Source organism: Armigeres subalbatus, chromosome 2 (assembly GCF_024139115.2).
Source record: "Armigeres subalbatus isolate Guangzhou_Male chromosome 2, GZ_Asu_2, whole genome shotgun sequence".
Classification (NCBI taxonomy): Eukaryota; Metazoa; Arthropoda; class Insecta; order Diptera; family Culicidae; genus Armigeres; species Armigeres subalbatus.
The window spans coordinates 230,307,415-230,334,107 of record NC_085140.1 but is presented as its reverse complement, the minus strand read 5'-3'; the positions used below and the strand labels follow the sequence as shown (position 1 = coordinate 230,334,107).

Sequence of the window (26,693 nt, the reverse complement as noted above, 5' to 3'; positions counted from 1 at the left end):
AACTTGTTATCATTTTGGTTGAATTAACAGCCAACATAACAAAAATGATACCAGAATTTTGTTCCTGAAATAACTACCTGAAAGCAAATTAGGTTATCACTGATACCAAATTGATAACACATTTTGTTATACATGTTATTCACTCAAATAACTAATTTAGTTATTATTTAGTTATCAGCCATCACTGTTTTACCGACCAAAATAGTAAAATCTTCTTTGCCGACTTCGTTACGCATTGAAAAAAAATGTTAGCATTCACTGGAATTCGAACTCGAATCGAATGATTGTACGGCGCCGTCTCTAGGCACTCACCCAATTACGCTTTCTTGAAGAGCAGGAGGGAAGAGCACTACGCTTTCTACAATCGTGCATTCACTGAAGACTATTTATAATCAAATCATGATACCATATAACCATTTATGTAATTAACAGTCGGCTGGACAGAGTGCAAAGCAGAATAACTTATTGATAACAAACTTAATTATCCAGTTATATTGATAACTAGAATTGTTATCATTCTGGTTGAATTACAAGTCAACATAACAAAAATGATAACCTAAATGAATTTAATTCAAAATAGCGAATCGGCAATCAATTAGGATAAATACGGTTCATCGTCCTTTTATTGAATACATTTTGCTTTCAGTTGTAGCCAATTAAATAATAGGCTTAGGTTAGTTTTTCTCTCTTATATTATCAATCGTTTGACGTTATCGTCAATCGTTATATAAACATTATCGTTATCGTCAATCGATATATAAACATATGCATATATAAACATAAACACTGCTGATCTCAGGAAGAATTATTCCATGAAAAATTGTTGCGGTTTGGTGGATCCAGGGCCGGACAGTTTTCAGGGGGCCCTAAATGTACGAAAAAGGGTGATTTTGGTACATACGGTTATGTGGAAGCCCGGGGCCATGGCCACGCGGAATTAGGATTCGTATGGGTACCTAGTCCACAATGCGCATTTTCGGTTACAATGTCTTCCGGCTCGACTAGTTAAACATATTTTTTGGGCTACTGTGATGGTCCATTCAATTACCTTCCAAAGGAGCTCCTATTTCACATCTCGATATTCCCATGAGTCGACCGACCTTTCAACATCGATTATTGGAGGTTTAACTGCAGATGATCTAGCTCGTTTGCGTTCAAACCACGGTTTAAACTGTCAATAGTCGAACAATTAGTCTTTGGTTGAGCACATTGCTAAATCGACTAAAGTGCGAGCATGATTGTTTTTTCCACAACACACCAAGTCATTGAAATTTCTTGATTATCCGACATTTCCAGTTAAATTTTCCGCATCCCCATACAACATAAGCACTGTGGATCCCAAGATGAATTATATTGCGGTTAGTCAAGACTATTCACCGTTCCTGAATGAGCACATGCCCTTGGATCATATGTTTCGGGAGCTGCAAGGCCATTTTAAATACTTATTAAACTACAACGCTTTGGTTCTCAGATACATATTGCATTATTCAACGACACCTGGAATGAAAGTAAAATAAATAAGCATAGTATACAACAAATAGGAAAATTTCAACTTTTGTGGAAATTCCTTTGTTGACAGAGAAATAAACAAATTAGTAGATATCGTTAGTAACGAGGAAAATCACAGTCTGCTTAGATGAAAATTTCAGTTCAGTGTTTGGAAACAGCTCTTGTCACGCTATTCATAGCATAGGCCGGGTACATTTAGCAGAAGTTAATATTGCGCCTTGCAACATAATGACATCTTTCATGATCATTTTTTCAAGTCTTCTACAGATCTGGCATTCATCGCTACAAACCACCACGTGGCGGTCAAAATTATTCAAAATTATCAAAGTAGCTTTTTTGCTACAGGTATGTTTTTCGTAGGCGACTATCTGGTGCTTATTTTTGGTTGCGTCGAAAAATAAAGTAGATTTTTTTATGCGCTGGACAATATGCTTGAAGGAATAGAATGCTTAGCCCGATATTTGAACGACGCGAAATTGAGAAGAAAGTACCCAATTTATATTGATAATACATTTTGTTATTATTCAGTTATCAGTTAATCACATGATTGATAACTAAATATCAAGATGATAATAAGGATAACTAATCCTGTTATCAGTTTGATATAATTTCAGTTATCTGCCTTTGCTCGGGATGTTACCCTCATTTTTTGCGGCATCTTTTCCAACTTTGAGGGATAGACGCCACATTACTATAATTTTTACTTAAAATGTAAACTGCTTTCAAACATTAGCTACACGCTTTTTAAAAGATTCACATATGAAATAAGCATGTGGATTCGCAAGAATTTTCGCAAAACCGTACGAGAAAAATTTATTAAAAATATCGCCGCTCGGCATAAATAAAAGTGTGTACCCTTCATATTACTTTTTTGACTGATAAGAATCAGCAGTTACTAAGGTGGGTGTACCAATCGTTGCCATACATAAGAACAACTTTTGTTTTAATAAGTAAAAGGCATGTGGGTGGACTTTATATATCAAACGAAAGGTTTTACTTCCTGCTCCTTAGAACAGCTGTGCAAACCACAATAAAATTTGTTATAATCCTCAAAATTGATTAATCCATAATAGGAACGCATGCACCAGTTGTGGAACTATTCTTAATTTTGGTTCCCTATTTGGCAAATCCCATTGTTTTCTTATGGCCAAATTGGGATCACTAGTGCAACAACTGGTGCAAAGGACGTCAAAAATTAAGTATTTTTTTCTACAATTATGTTTTGTTTGATTTAGAGGAGATCAAAGGTGTTGTCGTATCATATGAATATGCTTTATCGATATGAACTTGGTTTGCGGTGATTTGATTGGCCATTTGGCATATAAAGCACTATTGCGATAACTGTTGCTATAGCCACGACTGGTACATCTAGCCTACTTACTTTTTTGTTTTTGCTACAAAAGACACACTCTCACATACATTCCCCCAATAAATCAAGCCTCCAGATCTCTGATGTGTGACAACTATACCGACGCAACACCCTAATGGTGGTTCAAAAAATCGATTTTTCTCCACATATGATTCTGTATGGTGTTCTGAGTGTCCTCTGAAAATTTGAGCTCATTTGGATTAAAACTGATTTAGCACAAGCCGTTTCAAGTTTACATGCAAATTAGTATGGTGACATTTATTTTTCATTATACTAATAATGACGCTTCCTCATTAGGCGCAGGTTAAAAGAAAACCTACATAGCTAAAAGAAATACTCAAGAGCTTTCACTCGCTTTAAACCGCATCTTAATTAATCGTTCCAATAATTAGTAATACTGATAATTTAATGCTACACCATTACTCTATATTTATTTCCGAGCTCGAAAAATTAAAAACAATGAATCACTTTATTGGTCTAGCAGATAGATGGACGTATCCTCTAGCATACAGACTAATGGAGTAATTCGTAATCTGAATTTCTTTAATCCCCTCGTTGCCTTCATAGAACACATCAAAGAACACTAAACAATAATTGTTGTTATCAAGCGATGTAAAGAATCCCAAGTAACATTTTAAGTTTTATTCCGCTCTAAAAATGGTTTTCAACCCAAGTAACAATTTCGATGCTTCTTGGATTTATCTAATTCTTATTGTGGACTTATGGCAGCAATCACCAAGCTGATTGCTCAGTTTTATTGGCGCTCTTATTGCTATCAATAAACCTCCCATAAATCTGCTGAAAAAAGCTTCAAACGTCAAATGCCTATTGACCATATGAACAGATCTATGGTAGTGATGAAGAGCGTAATAAATCCAATTTCCAACGCTCGAATATAGCTACAATTTTTGGTTTGTTTGTTTATTAATGACATTTTACACCAGAAAGGTGCATTCGTGTCAGACAATTTTTTGTAATAATGTGGTCAAATGAATTACCCCCATAAGAATGTTTGTATTGCGAAGAGTTTATGACGGTGTTTTATAAAAGCAAAATTTTTCTGATCAATTTCCATGATGGCCATATTGAAAACGGAAAAGCATTTCGCAGTCAGTGAAATATATCACTGAAATGCATGATTTAACAAAATTTTAACCGCTTGTCATACTTTTTCCGATAAATAATTTTATAAATTAATAGTTTGGGCAAAAATACTAATCGATTTAGTGGACATCCTAGATGTTGTGGCAATCAATATTTTCGATTTATTTCCCTGAACTACGTTATATGGCCGGCGCGTGGTGTTCAACCTTTTTTTTTTCACAACATTCGACCATGAAATCGGAAGCACACTTCTTTTCAATGGTACTGATTCGAAAAAACAACCTGAAATAAAATGTTATTTTGTTGTCATCATCATAATTTTCATTAACAATCCATTTTGTTATTATTTTTCTGCAAAGATTCGTTTCTCTTTTTTTAAAGTAACATTTTGACAGCTACCGCAGCCAAATTCCCTTTTTTGCGGGTGGTTTAAAAAGGGTTTCTAAATGCTCTTATTATAGGTTTATAGTGGTTATCTGGAGAGGGCCACTTGGCAATATCTTACTCTTATAGTGGTCATCAGAAGGTTGCCGTGTATTACTCGGTTTTATTGTTAGATCTTATAAATTGATCTTGAAAACCATTTTTAGAGCGGAATAAAACTTAAAATGTTACTTGTTACAATTGTTACTTGGGAATAAACCCTACGTCAGCCGGTTGGTGTTCACAGAAAACGTTAAACTAATAAACATGTTTTTTGTTCATGGGCTTTGTTATTCGCAGGATACTAGCACATGTAAATATTCCCTGTCCATGGATAACGTAAAAATTCCTTCATATAAAATTTATCTTTCTAGAAAGCATTTTAGATATTAGCATTGAATCTCTCAACTATAGTGTATATCAAGTACGTACACATTTATTGGAATTAAATTACTTTCTTGTTGTCATTTCTGTTTGCGATTTATTTCTATTAGTATCTATTCTTTTATTTTACGGAACTCTTCGACAAGGTATTCGTGCATTAAGAGCTTAATATACTAGATAGTGTTTTGTTTACAAACAAATTAAATCACTTCTTATCGACCGAGAAATTGAGTATTACTGACATGCTTCTATGATCACAAATAAATTACAAATTTTGAACAAAATCTTATCTCTCAAATTGACGAATAGACATTCAAACCAAAAAGAACCAAATTGGCCTGACATCCTTTAATCTAGGCTAGAAAAACAACTTGCGTAAAATTGAATCTGTTTTTTTTTTCTCTTTGCTACAATCCGACCAATGATGGGCATCCACAGGGGAAACCGTGAAATCCATGCTCGCATCGCACTCTATGGATAGGAAAAAAAATTTGCTCCGAAGAAAAAATGATTAATGTGAGTGTTTTTCCTTCTTTTTTCTATTTCCCCAGGAAGGCCATCTCTAAGCTTTTATGCGTTATGGAGGGCAAACCATTAGAACCGTGGCCAGCCAGCCAACCTGTCTGAAGTGAAGACGATGTTACGAAATGCAACAGCTCCAGTGAGCGAAGTACCAAGCCTTCCATCTGTTTTGGATCGGCCGAGGACGAGTGAAAAAGTCATGTGTTTATCCGTCTGGTAACTGAGAGGATGAACCAGCCAACGTGTTAGTGTTGGTGAGCGGTCTGGGAAAACTGGATATCCTGTGAGTGCTGGCCAGGAGCTTCGAGCTGGGAGAGAAAATTTGTTTCTGGCCAAAAGTTACTCTGCGCGTTTTGCTGTGTAGGTGTTGCAAGAAAAGTCATGGAAACGGTTCAAGCTCACGGCGGATGATTACTACTGGTTAGTCTTGGAGTGGTGGTTCAATGTGAAGGAAATCGGGCCGTTGAAATGTAAGCTCAATGTACCGTTCAGGTGTGCTCAAAAGTGTTCTGTCTGGTGTGTCCTGGTGGGATTTTTTTAGTGCGGCGCTATGAATGATAAAAGTTTGTAATGCCAGGCTTTCGTTGCAGTCAGTGATGCGAAAAAATGAGGAATGACAAGTGTTGAACGATGTGAAAAAATGCAGTTATTTCGATGTTATTTCTTCTAGTTGTGCGGCATTGTACATGTCTAAATTTAAAGGTTGTTCAACTCAAATGTTACATACATAACGAATGTGTGGTTGATTCTGCAATTGGAGAAGAAGAATAAATTGCATAAGAATATATACATACATATATAGTTTACATTCGAATAACCGGTGTTACCCTGTTGCTGTTGATATAGTTTAGCAAAGTTCATGTTGGTGTTATTATTATACTTGTCATCCGATGTAAAATTGAATTACGAATTACTGGGTGTGTAAAGCCGTCGAGAAAATAATGTGCATTAGGTGGTTTCGATAAAATCGACTATTGTAATTTGGAAAACGAATACAACCAAGAGTTTTGGAGATGGGTAACTTTAAAAGATCTTCATCAGTCGGAGTAACGTTTAGAAATGTAAGTATCTATTTTAATTATCGCAAATATTAATTTAAAAAAATAGTAAACATTATTTACTTATTGCAAATGAAGCTTTTCAAACTGCAAAAATCAAACTAAACAAAACCCAACTAAACTAAAATAAGTTTAAAATGAATTCAAATTTAACCCTCTGTACACGGTTACAGAAACTAGATCTCGAAGTCAACTACTGGAGTTTCCAGTAGATTAGATTTTAAGGTGTGTGTTCAGAATCTGTAACGGCTCTAACCTATATAGTTTTTCACACCGCACAGAGGCTAAAATCGTGTTTTGAGTGTGTTTAATTAATAGTATCTTTATTATGCAATTTAGCGTAATGGTATCTTCGAGACATTTTATCAGTAAGTTTATGCGCTTCTTTGGAGGTATTCAGTTTACTGATCAATCCTCCTAAAAGTGAGATGAAAAATTTATTTATATAATGTTTGATTCTTCATAAAAGTTGTAGCTAAAGTTCTCCTGAAAAACTTTGTTGAAGACACCAAATTCGTAATTCCGTTAGTTTTGGAGTTTTTTTTACGTTTTATGCAGACAACCTCTTAAAATGTTTTTTTTTTCATCATATCTTTTTCACTTCAATTTCTACATTTTGTACATGTTCTATCCAGTTTCTTACACTAGCCATAAATTTACAAGGGGTGAATGAAATTTGACATATTCCTTGTACGTAAATCAAAGTACACACTTATTTTTTTACCGGGATATCAGCAATTTGTTGAACCTTTACCGAGATTCGCACAGCCGGCCCCTAGCAAACGTGTTTTTTTGCCGAGATTTCTGTCAAAATTTCTAAAAATCAGCAAATAATTTGCCGAAAACCAGCTAACAAACGTTATTTTTGCCGGGATATCAATTGTTATTTTTCTTGGCTAACGGCTGTGCGGATTATGCCGAGCTGCAGAAATAAAAACTGAGTGTGTAGGATATGTTGGTAGCCATGAATTAGATTCTATTTTGAGGATCTGTCATATTTGCTTTACATCAACATATGTTTTACAAGTACAAATGTTCGAGAATAAACTTGTATTTCGTATCATACTTCTGAATATGAAACTAATTCCATTATTTCTAGGACTTCGAAGGTGCAACGCAGAAAACTCCAATATAAAAAGAAATCGGGAAAAGAAGAACAAGATCTCGGTTCTATTTGATCGGTTAATGTTGCCCCATGATTCCACTTTGGATGATCTGTACACAGTATACACAAATCTTATAATTCATTGAATTTTAGTGTTTTTTGGGTAGTATGTGATCAACAGATGCAAGCACTGGTGAAATGAAAAATCCTAATCGTTACGCATCAGCGGTGTGGAATGGGGATGTTATAGTTTCTGGGAATCGCAGATCAGATGATGAGCTATGCCTTATAAGATCTACCTGTATGATTATAATATACATATATACTGTATGATATAAAAGTAACACAATTTGTTCCACATGATATAATACTGCTTTTGTACGACAAACGCACAAGTATTGTGTCCTAATATTAAAGACTCTATTTTATACTTCTGTTAGACTGAAAAAGCGCAGAAGGTGGAGCCTATGCAACATAAGTTTTCTTTGAAATATGTTCCAAGAAACAAATTGAAACATATATGTAGTGCAAAAAACATTTATGGCTATTTAGAGAATCGAACTCAAATCCACAAAGTATTGGCCGCGAACATTTTGCCCTATACCAAATTTACTTACACAAATCTCGTCGTTAGAAACTTATAACTATTCGAGAACATAAATGTTCAAATTCAAATGTAAATAGTCTCAATGATACTTGTTTGCCTTTATGTCTTTGCCATAGAAGAATCTGAGAAATGTCGTACATATAAAACGAACTGCCGAAAATAAAGAAATAAAGAAACATTGTGAAGACGAAACTAATAATTAAATTTGTTCTAAAGTGTTTCGTTCCCGTCTTATTTTTCAGAGAATACAATCAAAATAATTAGCGCAAGCTGTCCAATGTGAAAAATTATGTTCCAAAAAGGTTCTAGAAATGGATTCCAAGAAACATTTTGTATAGAAGTTCATTGCAGTATACAAATGCTACAAAACTTGTTTGCGCATACCAGGAAAAGACAAACATACTACTCAAAACGAGCTTCTTGTGGCTCAATGATATCAAGACTGGAAAAGATCTAGTTTGCTACAAACAAGTAATGTTGAATTGACTGTCCAGACAACTTTGTGATATATTTGTTTTGTCGTACACTTCAACGACTAGTTTTAGACTAATTTCATATACGCCTAATCAAAGTTATGTTTTCGGTGCTACTTGGGTAGTACTCACATGTGATATCACTCTTGATTATAGAAAAAATAGAGTGAATCGTTGATCCCGTATTAGGGAAAGTGTACCGGTTTTGGCCACCTTAGTACCTAATTTAGCCAGCCCTGAAAAATGCATATTTTCCAAAAAATATCGATCAGTTTCAACAGCGAAGAAAGATAAGGGATATATGTCCTGTCCTGTCCTGTATGTAGCCGCGCATCTTACCGCACGGCTAAGGATGGCTATAAAGTTTTAGATAATATTAAAATATACCATTTGGTGGCTATTGTGACTTAAAAACCTAAAAATAAAAAAATTAAAACAGTTTTATTGGATTTTTTAGTCATATTTGATTTTATTGCTACTTGACAACGGTTAAATTGTGGCAGTCAATCTCATACGCATAACAAAGTACAAGTAATGAACTTTAAATTAATATCTGAACTGTAGAGTTGTAAGCGAATGTAAGGAATGTTTCATTAAAAACCATTTCCTACTATGCAAGGTAGAAATCAATCACCCATCAAGGAGTTGATGAACTAATGTACCATGCGTCTCCATGTGCTTGTATGTTTATACGTCGAACATGTTTAAAACTTAATTAGGATAGTTTTGATAACCGCGTGACATTGAGAATTTCCCGCGGTTTTTGCCGAAAATTTTCACGAAAAAAATTTTTTTTCGAAAATTCCGGAGGATATTTCGAATTAGAAATTCCGAAGAAGTTTCCGTTGAGATTCCAATAAACTTCCTTTGGAAATTACTAAGGTTCTACCAAATATAAATACCAAAGAATTTTCCGTTGAAATTGAACATAATTTCCCGTAGAAATTTTAATGAGCTTTTTGTGCAATTTCCACAGAAGCTCCTGTAGAGCTCCAACGATTTTTTTTATTTTTTAAAAGCTTTTCCTATTGTCTAAATTTTTATGCCTAAGAATTTTTGCAAAATGACAAAAGTACAAATGTAGACTTTTTGCCCTCTCCCTCCCTTGAAAGCAGGGTCGTCTCGTGAACTTTTGGTACACCTGTTCTACCAACCTGCTAAAAACAATGCATCGAGCTGAGTGGTTTCGAATGAAAGTGCATTTAATCTAATATTACAACCTTTTCTTGTACAACTTAACCAAATAAAGCATTAAACAGCTTATTAGTCACTTTTGTTCCAAAAATGTTTTAAATTAAGATGCACTTAAAATTTTAAACTCTCGTAAGTCATTCGAAATCTAACTTAGTAACAGTTGACGATAACTAAATATTGCTCATAATAGAGATCTTTCAAATCGACTCTTTCCGCCATTTGGGTGCACAGGACCTATCGCTTCTAGCATTTAAAAACTCTCACATAGTTTGTTGTTACGAAAGTAATTAACCATTATTAGTATCATCATTTGATGCTACCCCAGATTGAGTCCACATTTAGATGCTGACATGAGTTAGTAACATTTAGAAGCTGAAATGTTTTCCAGTTATTTAATTTTTCAAATTTTGTGAAAACTATACCTTTTTCTCTTTGTTGATTGATTTTGATTATTCATAAAAAAAGCATCGTTTGATGTCTCTTTTGAAAACTCAAACATAAATTCAGTATTGTTCTTGATGCTGTATTGTTTATGATGCATATTCATCAGGAGAAAAAAAAATAAACCGTTCCCAATCATCGAAGTATGAACGAAAGCGCCTTTCGGCAATGCACAGCCCGACACTTCGACCGTGTCTAACCGAGCTAACCGAAAATACGTCGCGTCGTTGATTGTTCTTACAGCGCGTCGAACGGGTTAGACTCCTGCGCAACATAGCAGAACTTGCATCTAAACGTGCCTGCTCCGCATGCGAAAGAAGATGATGTGAGGAAACGAAGAATGCTGGCAACGCTCACGCTGGTTCTCTGCGTGCGTAGAACGAGTGAGCATACCAAGGAGGAATTTTTTTCAAAACATTTGTCATGGCGCAAAACTTGACTTCTGGCAGCGCTGCTGTTGGTTCTTTATTATGAATCGTACGACTGGCAAAAGCTTTCTATGTGATGTGGTGTGGTGTTATTCGTCGGAGAAACACATATTTTGCTGCAATTCGGCTGTACGCCAACATGTGGCGATGATTTGATCTATCTGCGCAATATTTTGTTTTGTTAGATATTGAACCATCATTGGAAATATTACGTGAAACTTTGTTTAAAAAAATTCATTGAGAAAATATTTGTCCTAATAATTAATTGTAAGTACATTAAGTTTCGTACTTCTGAACTAAACCTTTTGTCCCTTTCGACCTTTTGTCTTTTTCGACTTTTTGTCTTTATTTATTTATTTATTTCTTCGTCTTGAATTATAAAAAACTCCTCAGACTGCTTCTTATCTAATATTTCTTATTCTATTCTTAAAAACTAGTTTAGACACATTAAAATCAAAAACAGCACTTGCACTATTAAACGACCGAAAACAGTTTTCCAGAGGGTTGTTAAAACCATATGACGTCCTGTGACGCTGAATCATAATAAGATCGCCGAGAAGGAGCGTAAAACGTAACGTTTTGCAATAAATATGGACACTGCACGACATTTTTTAAAATATCAAAAACAAACAGCCAAACAGTCTTTTTCGACCTTTTGTCCCTTTTGATATTCTGTGCCTTTCGATCTTCTGTCCCTTTTGACCTTTTGTCCTTTCGACCTTTTGTCATAGATTCGCCAAACTACCACATGGTAGTGTACCGGAGTGTGAGACTCCCAGCCATGACTGGTCCTACCCACTGAACGCTCCTTGGGAACCAACCCTAATTCCCCCGGGACAGCTTTCCAGCATTACTTCTGAGGGTAGGCTGTACTTAGTGTACTCATTCACACAGGCACTCACACCATATGAGACTTAGTTGGATGCTCACTTTAACACTGCCATGCATCGAGGAGTCAATAGCGGTAACTGCCTGGGTCAACAGACACTACGCAAAGACACTCCTACCTTGACAAAAGCAGATCACTCGCTCTACTACCAAAGCAGCCCACGCGTAATCCTTCTCAAGTAGGGAAAGTCTTCATACACCTTGGGCTTTTTGGAACGTCATATTGTCAGCTTCAGTTGAACCGAGCCAGGCGATATGCTGCTGTATATTTGTCCCATGTTACCAAACTCGAGTCAATTTGTCCTATAAATGAAGTGGTTGTTTGATGATAATGGAGACTGAAAAACTTTTACATAAGTAGTAATTCGTATTCGTATTATGTTCTGAAAAATCGTTGCCTACGCTCATTACATTTCAAAAATGCTAAAATTTTCAGACCGATTCCTAAATTAGTGGGACAAATTGACTCGAGTTTGGATTTTTTCATCAAAAGTGACATGGTAAAATTATGCGTATAACGGCAGTATAGTCTACACATAGTAAATACATACAGTGGCGGAAAAAAGAGTTCGAGATTAAGAGGTTTATGAAGTTTCAATTTCTTTTCACTAAAACATATATTTTTCTTCCTCAGTTTAAAGTTAACAAAGGAATCGTATTATTGATACGCGAAAAGTATGACGTTATTGGTTAATGTTTACAAAAAACAGCAATTAACATAAAATGTGTCTTGAAGACCTGAAAAAAAGTATTCACAAATTAGCTGATCACTCCAGCGAATGATGTATAATCTAGTTTTTAGTAATCTGTACGCCGTTCTTTGGCATTAACAATATCCTTCAAGTAATTGTGAATTGAATATGCCAACTTTTTTGTATATTTGGATGATATTTTATACCAATCGTCCAATAGAGCCCCCTTCAGCGGGTGATTATTCCGATTTCATGTTTATGGTTCATTTGGACATTTTCGCTATTTTGCACATTTTCAATCAAAATTTTCAAATAAAGAGTCTCGTCCAAAATGCCACTATGAAAAACATGTTTCTAATCCAGATGTCGCCAAAGAACCCCTAAATGACTACTACTAGCACTGTTTTGTAATAAGGTTTAATCACGCGCCTCCCTCGTGTTATTTGCGTTAGAAAACAACAAGGTTAGAAACTGTGGGACAGGGACTATGTCCAAGGGCTTGACGATTCCTCCCCAGGCCATCTGCAAGTTGTGGCGTTCCTAGGATGTGGTGGGGTTTGACAGTGGGCCCTGTTAAACCTCTATAAAAAGCTGCATGTATCCGCAAGTAGGCTCCGCCAAAGCGACCGTGTACCGCTCAAAGCGCACAAGCCCAAGTTCTGGTGTTAGATGGAACGCTAAACAGCCCTGATACGATGGCCCTCCGACGAGACAGGAGGTTTGCGCAGGCCCAATAAGCCGTCTTTAAAAACAACCATTACGAACGACATAGAAGATAATACGACTCGATACAATCGGCAACGACCTAGGCGACGAATAAAGGATCATGATTGGATGCTTGGAACATGGAACTGCAAGTCGCTAGGCTTCGCAGGTTGCGACAGGATAATCTACGATGAATTACATCCCCGCAACTTCGATGTCGTAGCGCTGCAGGAAATCTGCTGTACAGGACAGAAAGTGTGGAAAAGCGGGCATCGAGCGGCTACCTTCTACCAAAGCTGTAGCACCACCAACGAACTGGTAACCGGCTTCATAGTGTTGGGTAAGATGCGCCACCGTGTGATTGGGTGGCAGCCAATCAACGCAAGGATGTGCAAGCTGAGGATTAAAGGCCGTTTCTTCAACTATAGCATCATCAACGTGCACTGCCCACACGAAGGGAGACCCGACGACGAGAAAGAAGCGTTCTACGCACAGCTGGAGCAGACATACGATGGATGCCCACTGCGGGACGTCAAAATCGTCATCGGTGACATGAACGCTCAGGTAAGAAGGGAGGAAATGTATAGACCGGTCATCGGACCGGATAGTCTGCATACAGTATTGAACGACAACGGCCAACGATGCATAAACTTTGCAGCCTCCCGCGGAATGGTAGTCCGAAGAACTTTCTTCCCCCGCAAGAATATCCACAAGGCCACATGGAAATCACCTAATCAAGTAACGGAAAACCAAATCGACCACGTTCTAATCGACGGTAAATTCTTCTCCGACATCACGAACGTACGCACTTAAGGTCACTCCTGACAGAATCCATGTTTCAAATTGCTCGCGTTTTCGGGGGCACACCACTCGATATGGAGGCGGCGGACAACTGTCATTTTTGTTGATTCAGCTTTGCTGCGTGAAAACATAAAAATGTTAGTTGTGCGTTGTACCGACGGGAACTGTACCGCGCGAATAACGCACGAAAGTCTATGAGAAGTTGAACCGTTCACATAAGGGCCACGTGCCACAGCCCGATACGTGTAAGGACATAAACGGGAACCTTCTTACAAACGAGCGTGAGGAAATCCAAAGGTGGCGGCAGCACTACGAAGAGCACCTGAATGGCGATATGGCAGACAACGGTGGCGGTATGGTAATGAACCTAGGAGCACGCGCGCAGGACATGCGATCGGCCGGTTGAAAAACAACAAAGCCTATGGAGTTGACCAACTACCAGGAGAGCTGTTTACTGGCTAGAGCGCTGCACTGGGTTATTACCAAGGTTTGGGAGGATGAGGTTCTGCCGCAGGAGTGGATGGAAGGTGTCGTGTGTCCCATCTACAAAAAGGGCGATAAGCTGGATTGTAGCAACTACTGCGCAATCACGTTGCTGAACGCCGCCTACAAGGTACTCTCCCAAATTTTATGCCGCCGACTAACATCAAGAGAGTTCGTGGGGCAGTACCAGGCGGGATCTATGGGTGAACACTCTACCACAGACCAGGTGTTCGCCATACGTCAGGTATTGCAGAAATGCCGCGAGTACAACGTGCCCGCACATCATCTATTTATCGACTTAAAAGCCGCATATGATACAATCGATCGGGACCAGCTATGGCAGCTAATGCACGAAAACGAATTTCCGGATAAACTGACACGGTTTATCAAGGCAACGATGGATCGGGTGATGTGCGTAGTTAGAGTTTCAGGGGCATTCTCGAGTCCCTTCGAAACGCGTAGAGGGTTACGGCAAGGTGCTGGTCTTTCGTGTCTGCTATTTAACATCGCTTTGGAGGGAGTAATACGAAGGGCAGGGATTTACACGAGTGGTACGATTTTCACGAAGTCCGTCCAGTTATTTGGTTTTGCCGACGACATTGCTATCATGGCACGTAACTTTAAAAGGATGGAGGAAGCCTATATCAGACTGAAAAGCGAAGCTAAACGGAGCTAACTAATGGTAGCGCCAATCGATTCCAAGTAAAAATAACTTTCTTTTGATATATGGATCTCACTCATGTTCTATAAAATGTGTTCTTTACGAACTTTTTGAAAATGTGCCACTGATGGAGGGAAATTGACGCAAATTCAGGATGTTTTTGATTCGCTTTATTGTACTACTTAAACAGTCTGAACGAATGTTTCAATAAACTCTATCACGTCCAGTATACCAAAATATTCCTTTGAGATGTGTACACTAATCCAAACATAATTGGAAACCCTACAATAATTTTAAAATCGATCCAAACTGCCGCGTTTACAAACAATTGGCATATGATATCATTTAACACCAACCTCTAAGCAACGCAGGGTCCGTTATATTACTACTAATAAAATCCATTACATTCAGCTACGTACTCCTACGTCACTTTGCGTACAACTGATTGGGCTGCACCTTTGAGGTTTTTGGTATCATAATCATCAACATTTCTGGAATTTTGATTTTCATGGCTGTAGAAGTTGCCTCGTGCAGGTACTAGTGTGAGTGTTTATATTGCTACAGAAAACTCTTCTTCGATATTGTAGATTACTAAAAAAACAAGAAACTAAGAATACTAACTCGATATCGATGTAACTCTTTGGTATTAGCACAGACAAACAGACATAACACTCGTCAAATTTCCATCGTTCACTGATTTACTGGTCAATTCAAATAATCATTAGTTGGCTAATCGATCACTCGCGGCGCTCGCGTAGGATTTGCTCTAGTTTGACGTTTGCTCACTACCGCCATCTGGTGTGTGATTTGCCCAACTAACTGAAATCAACAGATGTCGTTAGTGTTTGAACGACGATGAATTTGATGAGTGAATGTTCAATGTGTTATGTCTGTTTGTCTGTGGTATTAGTATGGAGAAACCAATCAGAGTAGCCCGTAATTACATCCAGTTACATCACATCATGTAAGATAGTGGTCATTGTAATAACATGGTGCATAGCTGCTTATTTAAAATACATTAAATTTATTCTTACCCAGGGACGGGAATGGTTGACATTTCTTTTTACCATTCATTCTTCCATGCAAAAAAATAAAAACAAAACCACGGCAGCCGCAGCAGCAGCCACGCCAAGCAGACGACAGTCAGCTCATGTTTTTTTCTATTTTCTCTCCCCACAATTAATGTTTTCGTACAATAATTTCACTACGTATTAATGTTTTTGGTGGGAAATATTCATTTCATTACTCCTTGCCCATTTTAGAGATGAGAACGAATAAATCAGTACCTAAGGATAGCACTCCTTCTAAGCTTTGCGCCACAAGTAATTGAACTCGATTATGTGCTGTTTACGCTGCGCACGAGCCGAAACAAAAAATCTCATGCAAATGCTGACTACACGCCGGCACGACTCTAACGTATCAGAAAACAAACAGTTTGCCTCATCGGAAAAAAAATGTCACGATGTCGCGTACATTTTTTTTCGAAAACTGTTTCGGCTTGTTTGGTGCATGAAATTTGACTGGATAAAATGTAAACATTCGCATAATCAGAGTGTTTTAATGTACATTTCCCAACACTGTTCTTACCTTATATTTTTTAAATCAAAAATCCTCACATTTCACCTAAAGTCCTATTTGACGGCCCTAATAACAGTGATTCACGTTTCTATATTAGTTTCGAATCGACCTTCAAGAATGTATAATTTATTAATTTTATAAAACTGAATAATCCATAAAAGTAAAAAATAACAAAAACAATAAAATAATAAAGAATAATCAATAAAGCAATAAAAAATATATATTTCGTACTAGCGTTTATTTCGCCCTACCATTGTGGCATGGAGACGCTTGGTTGACCATCATGGTGTTTATATAGAAATTATATTCCACTCAAACAGATGCGAACTTTCTGATTCGGAAACCGCAGCTTGGTACATACAGCAAAGGTAAGAAGAAAACAGCGAAGCGTATTTGATTTAGCTGCCGGCAGCCTCAAGTCGTGCCTCAGATGTAGGTACCGACTGACGTCCAAACCAATCAACTACTGGCAGAAGCAGTACGCGGAACGCACTATGCTGATTGTGTATCAAACCCTCCGATGCGGCTCTTTGCCTCTTGGATTTGCGTGGATTCAAGTGGATCTCAAATTCTCCCCGGGGTAATCGCAGTAAATGCAAATAAGCTTTTCTACATTTTTCCTTTACTTTAGTGTCGCCGTAGACGTGTCCCACAGTTAGCAATAAGGAACAAAAATCAAAACTGTCTGATTTAATATCGATGTTATACGAATTGATGGGAGGGGTTTGTGGTTTTATAAATAGCATTATAGATTATAAATACATTATGCTGCTGTTCAAAACTTGAATAAAAAAGGCACTGTAGTTTGCACTCAACATGCGTTTTATTTTCTGATTATGTGATTTTTGCAAAGCCCTAAACTACCTTCCACTTAAGCGGTAAAAAAGTCGACTAGCACTTTATTCTATCCCTCGTAGAGGGACATTGCTCGTAGTGTTTCACGCATTTGTATTATTTTCATTATTATCATCGAGGGTTTCTGCATATATAAAATAAATGTCCTTTCATGATGTTCATGGAACAGCATTGTGGCATACAGAACTCTATGTTCATGATTAATGATTTATAGCTTTCCACAACAAAAAAAAGTCTTCAATTGACCTTTCCGCAATGATTGAATATGTTTATGAAAATAAACGATTCTAACAAGCAGTAGAGATTATTCCATATCCGTTTGGATACGCTAGAAGAGAAATATCAACTCGTACTATCAATCCATATTAGCAAAGGAAGGGAAATAATGAGAACCCTAAAATGAAGCAACAAAAAGCATAGCAGCAGTTCTCAGTTGAAAATTGTAGTCCCATCTGCGGTCATTAAAAGGCTACAATAATGTCTTCTATTCATGCAATAATACTAAGAAATCGTTAAACTGATAGGCTTGCTTAGGGAGCACATATTGATTAATGAATCGTTAATTCACATTTCGCGCCAAATCCTTTTGCGCAGCTGGCAGCATCCTCTCAGATTTCAATAAAACTTTATGGACTTGTAGACTTTGTAACAAATAGCCACTTTGCATACTTAGTTTATTTTTCCAAAAATAATATAGACTATCTTTTGAAAAGGGCATAACATGTTTTACCGTTTACAAAGTTGTACTGAAAGGCTATAGGATTACTTGAAAAACAACTTTTGATAGAATGCCCAGAGACCCATAGTGTTATATACTAATCGCCTCAGTTCCACGAACCAAGGTGATGTCTGTCGGACTGGACCAGTGAAGATAAATACCGACCATACTCCCTTGGGCTTCGCCCATCATTTTCCCCAGGAACTGCCTCCCAGCATTACTTCTGGGGGATAGGCAATACTTAATATACTCGCTCATTCACGCTCAAACAGGCACTCATTCTGTACGAGGCTTACTTGGGTGCTGTCTCCAACACGCTTAAAATCAATAACACAGAGATGTGTTTGAATCACACAAAACGGACCTAATGCGGAACATCCCCTAGATGAGCGATAGTAACACAGCCACAAAAATAGCTCGTGTGGTTTTATTGAAGCTTGGATTTCAATATTTTCAACAGTATTTGGTTCCTCATGAAACAAGGAATCTGTACAAACGTTTACATGTTGAAAAGGACCGTTATCACGACCGTACGAGGCATTTTTGTGCCTGTGTAACTGTCGCTCATCTAGGGGATGTTCCACATTAGGTCCGTTTTGTGTGATGCAAACACATCTCTGTGTTATTGATTTTAAGCGTGAACCCTCTGACACTTTCTCTGACGCACTATATGAGTCTAACTTGGATGCTCACCACTAACATACCATGTGAGTCTAACTTGGGTGCTCACTCTTTACGCACCATGTGAGACTAACTTAGATGCTCACTCTGCCACCTGATTCACGCTCTAGCACACCAATTTGAGACTTATTCGGGTGCTCACTCTAGCACACCCTGCCACTTCTACTGACACACCATGTGGGACTTACTTAGTTTCTCACTTCTGACATGCCATGCGAGGCTGACTTGGATGCTTACTCTACTCTCCTCTGCCATGCCTGGAGGTGTTGATAGCGATAGGTACCAACAGTTCTACGCTACGCCCTCCTACCTCGGTATGTGCAGTCCATACTCACACCTATGCGCTCACCCTTCTGCCATGCCTCGAGGTGGCGACTCTTACCTCGACATGTGCAAACCTTCCATTCATTTCCCCGCGCTCAACCTGTTTCGCTCTAACTAACCAATTACAAGTTAGTCATGCTTGTCGACTGCTGCTCGGTGTGCCGAAAAGCTCGAAACACTCCTCGTCTTCCCGTATGACCAGCCCGACTGGCATCATGAGATATCGTACGGTAGGCAGATATCATTCTGAGACACATCAAGCGGTACGTGCTCTCCAGCTTCCGCAGGTAACTGGTTACCCCCAGAGCTGTCGGGCAGGACGGGCCGCCGTATCGAAGAATAGATACGGCAAAGCCTCCCAGTAGCCTACGTCTACTGGCACACATCTTGGAACTGTTGGACATCATCCTCGATAATGCCGCAACAGCAGTCGAAGCCATTTTGCACGCGTAGTCGACATGGCTGCCGAGGGTCAGCTTTTCGTCAATAACGACCCCAAGGAGCTTCAAATTCCGTTTTGATACGATCGCGATTTCATCCACGTGAATCACTGCATGTTGAACCGAAATGCGGTTATAGACGATAACCACCTCCGTCTTATTATGAGCGAGTGTGTATGTGTGTATGTGTACATATTTTGTAAACACACTTTTTGGAAATTAGCATTACCCGGTTCATTCGCCACCACCAGCTGCATTCGATGGGGAATGCGGTCCCATTGTTTTGTTAAAAAAAATGAAGTAAATTCATACAGAATCTAAAAATGGCTCTTCTAGCCCTCACATTCCGTTTCATAAGCGTAAATAATAATAATACAATACAAATACAAATCTCAACAAACCGAAAAACAGAAAATAGTAACAAGCAGTTCTTTTTTTTACGCTGCAGAGTAATAATTTTCAAGAGTGCTGATCAACAATTGTTTGTGCCATTGTGTGATCTCAAACCTAGATTCCAATAGTCGAGCTCGGTGAAAACCATAATAGTCCTGTCCAATGAGCAGCTCGAAGTAGCTCGAAGTTGTTCCCGTACTGCTCGTTCTTTTTTGTCAACAAATGGGCATGAGTAGGACAGGGGAGTAGGACTTCGAGCTATTAAAGCTCTCATTGCACAGTACTTGTGTTTTCATACGACTATGGTTAGGGCTGTGGCATGTATTTCTGACAGAAATCCCACTCAAGGTTAGGTGTAGAGATTTGCTTCCCATATTTATTCCAAAATCAATTATCATAAAATACCAATAATAACTTTTTCACTTAGTGTGGGTCGCGGGCGTTTAAAGCTAGAGAACCACCGACTTCCATAAAAGAAAAACAGAACAGATGATAAGGGTCGCGGAAAAATGTCATCAATGATCGAGGGTTGGTCGAGTGCGCTACTCGCAATTGAAATCGAAAAAAAAAATGATGCGAGCGGAGCAATGAACCGTGCAGGATCCAACATCGTCCGGTGAAGCGTAGACGTTCGCTGGAAAATGGGAGCAGACATTTCCATTTCAAAACCACAGCTGCTTTGGCCCGCTTGAAAGTTATTCACAATCAGGTTCTATGGTAGAAAGTGCGAGGATTTTTTTGCCTCTCATAATTGGAAGCATTTCCATTTCTTTGGGATATGGAAATCGCACGGGCACCTTTTGTATTTGATGTTGTCAGTTTGAATGGTCGACTGTAGCAGATGTAGAGACGCTCATGACTGGAATAGTAATAAGAATGATCTTAGTTTTGAAACTGTGTATCGTGTGCCTTCATGAAGAATAAAAAAAAACTCATCCTTTTTTTTAATGCAGGCGTTTTTCTAAGCTATGGGAACGACAGGGTCAAGCGATAATCATATAAAAAATATGACTTTCCATTATAATAATTCTAATTTACCAAATCAGAATATAAAGCACGTGGAGCTTATGTTTTTAAGGCACCTTGGGCAGCACATGCATAGATTATTTGTATTTTTACCAATCCTATCGTCTGTTTGCCTTATTGTTTTCGTCCTGGACTCTGTGGTCCAGGAAAACAATCGATTTACGAAGATGATGTGAATTTATGCAAGCAACATGTCAAGTGCGTCTCACCCATTCAAACCTTCTCAGCAGATAGTTCTTCTGATTTGAGTAATTCAAAGTAGAACAAAAAAAAAATACTATTTACGGGGATTAAACTACCCGTCTTGGACATTAATTTACAATGTTGTGAAAACTCATACATATTTGAAATTGTACGTTATGTGGAAGATATTGATTTGGAAAATGTATTGGAGGTAACCACTTTCCCTTCGATGGGACTCGAACCCATGACCATACAGTACGCTAGACTGGTGCTTTAACCAACTAAGCTACGAAGGACCTCCGTCGGCCTTCGCAACCTAGCGGCTAATAATAGATAATTGCAATAAAGTTCTGGAACATATTTTAGATGGTGCGCTTTTCCTTTCAACAACAGCCTAAAAAATAAAAACTGTTTATTTTTTTAATTCGAATTCAATCTGTCCTCGAGAGAAATTGCCGCATGCGTCACTGTGTTCCGTGCTTAAAGCCACAACTTGACAGTTCAGCACCAAGTTTTCGGCTTCAATCGCATTGTATGCAGATGAAAGCCGTTTCAGGGGGCTGGCTACTTTGGTTCTTTCGTTGACCATGGATACTGGGAGACCATTATCCTTCTTCTTGCTGTTTACAAAGCTCCAGAACTTTTTGGGATTTCTGCGAAGCTCGGATTCCGCGTTACGCGTGTGCCGATGAAATAGGCGACTATTTTCTCTCCTATAAATGTTACTAATGAAATGGAACTGTTTACATACGTGTAACAAAACATCTGTTTATAAAGAATTTCCTTAAAGCAGCATTTCTGCGTGATTTTAGACGTAGTAATTTTGAAGTACTCCATTAGGTTGACATTCTGACGCAACAGCAAATTTGTTTGCCAGCTTCTTCCGCTCAGTACATGACGACAATCCTCCTCCATTGGATCAAAGCTACATCGAAAGTCTTCCGTCGTATTCCGTCCGGCTTCCTCAAGTCACTTTTAGCAATGCGGATATTTTTGAAGCTCTCAGCTCGCTTGACACATCAAAAGGACCGGGACCCGATCACTTACCGCCCACCTTCATCAAACAATGTGCTTCATCGCTGGCAATGCCCATTGCTTCAATTTGCAATCGATCTATAAGCGATAGTGTTTTCCCGGAAGCTTGGAAGCTTGCTTCGATCGTTCCCGTGTACAAATCCTGTAACATACATAGTGTAGAGAACTACCGTCCGATATCAATCTTGAACTGTTTCGCCAAAGTTTTTGAGAGTCTTTTGCACGAAGTATTATACCCAGCAGTACAGTCTATCATCTCCGAGTATCAACATGGGTTCATGAAAAAGCGCTCGACGACATCCAACCTAATGGCATTCACTCATACAGTGCTAGACGAATTGGAGAACCGTAGCCAGGTCGACGCTATTTATTTTGACTTTTCAAAGGCGTTTGACAAGGTGCCACATGCACTAGCGATAGAAAAACTTGACCGACTTGGCTTACCTACTTGGATCATTCGGTGGTTAAAATCGTACTTATCCTCTCGCAAGGCTTTCGTCAAAGTACTTGGCGCCATGTCTGATGCCTATGACATTCCCTCTGGAGTACCGCAGGGCAGTATTCTAGGTCCGCTCATCTTTATTCTTTTCGTCAATGATCTGTGTAGCAACCTGAGCTCTGGAAAACAGCTTTATGCGGACGATTTGAAAATATACCGTGTCATAAAATCGCTCGCAGACTGTTGTGCTTTACATACTGATATTGTGAATGTTGGAAACTGGTGCAAGATCAATGGTATGCAGATGAACCCGACTAAATGCAAAGCCATAACATTCACTCGTTGCCGATCTTCTATAACCTATGACTATTGTCTGAATCACACAGCGCTTCAGAGGGTTATATCGATCAAAGACCTTGGAATCGTTCTCGACAGTAAGCTACGTTTTACGGAACATTTATCAGTTACCATTGCTAAGGCCAATGCTATGCTTGGATTCTTACGGCGGAATACAGCACAGTTCGATGATGTCCATGCTCTCAAATCATTATATTGTGCATTAATTCGGAGCATACTAGAGTATGGAGTGCAAATCTGGGCTCCGTATCATTCCGTTCACATTGAACGCATCGAGAGAATACAAAAACGCTTCATCAACTACGCCTTGCGCCGCTTACCATGGAACGATCCATCAAACCTGCCTCCATACCGAAATCGTTGTGCTTTGATTGACTTACAACCAATGGCAGACCGTCGAGTGATGCTTCAGAGGATGTTTATTTTCGACGTCATAACGTGCAACATCGACTGCCGTTACATCCTGGAGAATGTTCGATTTCATGCACCGTCTCGTCAACTCAGGAATCGTCAACTGTTATGGATCCGTGGTCACCGCACACACTACGGTCAAAATAATCCATTGGGCTTATGCTGCAGACTATTCAACGAAGTGTGTTGTTTTTTCGACTTTAATGTTACCAAATTAGTTTTTAAAAATAGGATTAAGTCAAACAATCAGTCTGTGCAATTTACAAGTTGAAGACCATGTACAATAAATAAATAAATAAATAAATTTTGGGACAATGGCTTGGAGAACGTCTGATATCTTGGATGTGTATATGCGAACCGCGTCATTAACGTTGGATGTAGTGATGGTCTCCGACCAGTCGATTTCGGCAAGACGAACATTTAATAGCTCGTAATTGATTTTGTTGAAGTTCAATGCAGCTGGATATAAAGGGTCTTATGCATACCTAAAGTTTTCAGTGCGAATTACAATGTCCAGAGATGGATGGTGGCTATCTGCGGGAAAAATGATATTATAAACAAAGAGAGCTGTATCGACCCTACACAGAAAAAAAATAAAGTCTACACACCAAAAAATTATGAATATTACAGGTTGTAACGGTTAGTGTCACGAGTTCAGAATTGTTTCAAACTATCTCCACTTATGCGCCAAGCAAGTAGCATGAAACTACTTGCATGTGGATTAGCATGAGTTCACCCGGCGAGACTACTCAAGGCGAGTCCCTTCGCTAATAGAACAATCCCGAGTCAATCGTACAACAACTGTCTGTTCCAATCGCTTTCGCTAAACCTTGATAACTTTTAGGGCAAAAACAGAAATTAATCAAATGTACTAACGATCAAGCTCACTCTCTCCATTCAGTTCCCAAGAAAAAAAAACTCTGTTTCATTAAAATGTATAATATCGGCTTTTGATCTTAATCTAATCTGATCACCATGGTATATGCCTTATAAGTGCCTTAAAAACATCTTATGCCTTACTTCTACTGCGTGCACGCTTTCTCATTTAAATTGTTCTTGTTCAGTTTAAATTGCGAACGGTTATTATAAAAATAAAAGGTCTGACCTGCTTGTAGACATTCGAGTCTTACGATGCGATATTCGCTCCACGAACACCTGTGCTCTCTGAGTGCGGTGAGTACCCACAATTCACTTCTCACCGCCCACTCGACGGTTCATCCGACGACGAACTTGATTCTGAGGGATATCGCCACGCGCCACGGGTCGGTCGGCTAGGCTCTCAGTGCTGTCAGTTTTCTCGCTCTCCGTTCACTACCAGCGCACGCCTCCGCAGTGGGCTGAATCCCGTCAATCCTGGGCTTTTTCCGAAGCGGTCTTCTTCGCTCCGACGGTTGAGCTGCAACGGACGAGACAGCTAGTTCTGTTGGACGGCGTTGGTATTAGTGCACGTGGGGGTCTGGTTACTCGATACCAATCCTGAATTCCCTTCGAGGCCAACGTCGGTTTATTCGGTGAATGACGTTCGAATAATTCCGAATAGAAGCGTGGATTACCTCCTTTGGCCCAGGGCGCGCGAGAGTCAGATACGGGCTCGACGACGAGGCGAGCCTACAAGCCGCCGGGCTTCTGATCTGTCTCTAGAGATAGTGTGGCTGATCACTACCCCCACGCCCCACACTCGCACCTTCACTTGAAGGATGGTGATGTCCTTCAAAAGAATGAAATATAATAAACGTTCGCATTACATCGTTATCTTCCTAGTTCATCTCAAAGTTTAGTTTAATTACCTGCACCTCGTGGGAATAATTGCACAGGCGATGTTATGACACAGCCTAATTTTTAAGTTTTCTAATCCCTCGATTGGACTCGGCTATAATTAATCATTATAAAGATTATAATTTACACATTATCACACTAGCTTTCCTGGACTCACATTTTGTGTTTGAAAACTTTTCACTCTAGGGCCGATTTAAATAAATTCCACTTCTGTTTCGCAAACTGTAATGGCATTTATTTTAGTTATTTATACATATATTTTTGGTTTGAAATCCCTTACACAAACTTTTCGATCGACTTACGATCACGGTTTCACTGGTTTTTACTAGTTTAGGCTTCAATTATCGCAATCACTTCTAATCTGCTCACCGATCGAATTGAGATTCCTTGATCGTCCGAATTTTATCAAAAAGGCCAACGCAACGCCCCCGTTTTGAATCTATTGTCTATGAAACAAAGCCCTCATCAGTTCAAATGGAACCTGATGCAGTTAATCGCTATCAATTTTAGTGATGAGATTTTTCCAGCAAAGTTGTTACAGGAAAGATTTGAATTTTTGGTTTAAAAACCCACCAATAGGAGCGTTTGTGTTGCTTTAAGTATATATCGTTTAACCTTTGCGGATCCATTGCGTTCAATTCTAGTGTAACTAGCTTAGCGAAAGTGGGATTTGTTTTTTTATTCAACGTGTATATAATTAAGCTCGATATTCTCTGTAACCTTGTTACATTTCCCCCTATCTAATCTAAAAATATATTTGACAAAATATATTTTTGACTGGTTTGGTATTGAGCTATTATGAAATCATCGGAAATTAACAAAACTAGATTATTCATCTTTTATTTTGATCGAGTCTTCTACGCTTTTTGCACATACTTTGACAAAAAGCAGAAAATTATCATGATTTCTTAATATTTGTGTGTATAACCCTATGTTTATTTATTTAATTTAAGTTAACTTTACATTTATAATAAATACTATTTACACTATATCTTCTCGATTATTCGTGAACCATATTTGTATTCTTCTTTTGCATTACGAATCACTGCTATTCTCGCCATTTTTTCGTTTCCCATCATTTTCGGTCCTGTGTAAGAACTCCTGCAGATCACAATCCGCGACGAAACACCTAATACGAAAGGGCATCTATATATGTATATATCCCTGCGTCAAGCATCACCTTGACCTAACGACGCGGCAATAGAAACCGAACTGGAACGATTAGTTCCTCATTTCAGGTAACGACCCGAAAAAATATTTATAAACGACATACCTATTCACCCACAACTTGCTATATCCAAAGAACAAACTACCTCTACCTAACAGTGATCCGGTATCACTCTCAACGATGGTCCCTACGCATACTGACAGCATATACCTTCATTCTTACTCAATCTCTCACACGGGCTCTCTTCTCATGGTCTCGAGTGCTGTCAGTCAGTCCTCCGGCCGTCGCGAGTAGAAATGGCTCGATTCGTCTCGAAGATTTTTTTTTTTTTTTTTGAAGATTCCCCCGAAAAAGTGAATTTAATTAATCAAAATCAGGAGATTTTGATGGAATGTTTCTTCAAAAGGTGAATATATCAAATTGGTTTTTTTTTTGGTTGATTTGGATGTGTTTCCTTTTTCA

The 26,693-nt window shown here is 38.7% G+C and overlaps 1 protein-coding gene and 1 long non-coding RNA gene across 5 annotated transcripts in view; one reads left to right on the top strand and one right to left on the bottom strand.

Moving 5' to 3' along the window:
- The window catches only part of LOC134211859 (gamma-aminobutyric acid type B receptor subunit 1), a 501,987-nt gene that overhangs the window by 59,791 nt on the left and 415,503 nt on the right, over window positions 1-26,693 (top strand). For 2 of the 4 annotated variants that reach the window (XM_062689185.1, XM_062689182.1), the window contains exon 2: window positions 5,341-6,372. In XM_062689185.1, the coding sequence (XP_062545169.1) occupies window positions 6,325-6,372 (48 nt within the window). In that variant the 5' untranslated portion in view covers window positions 5,341-6,324. The remainder of the gene's footprint in view (window positions 1-5,340; window positions 6,373-26,693) is intronic. The other 2 variants (XM_062689183.1, XM_062689184.1) reach the window with 2 other exon arrangements.
- On the bottom strand, window positions 24,308-26,269 carry LOC134216001 (uncharacterized). The gene is made up of 4 exons (XR_009980423.1): window positions 25,344-26,269; window positions 25,221-25,285; window positions 25,075-25,157; window positions 24,308-24,995 (listed from the first exon to the last, which is right to left on the bottom strand). It is a non-coding gene; the product is annotated as an uncharacterized LOC134216001 (long non-coding RNA).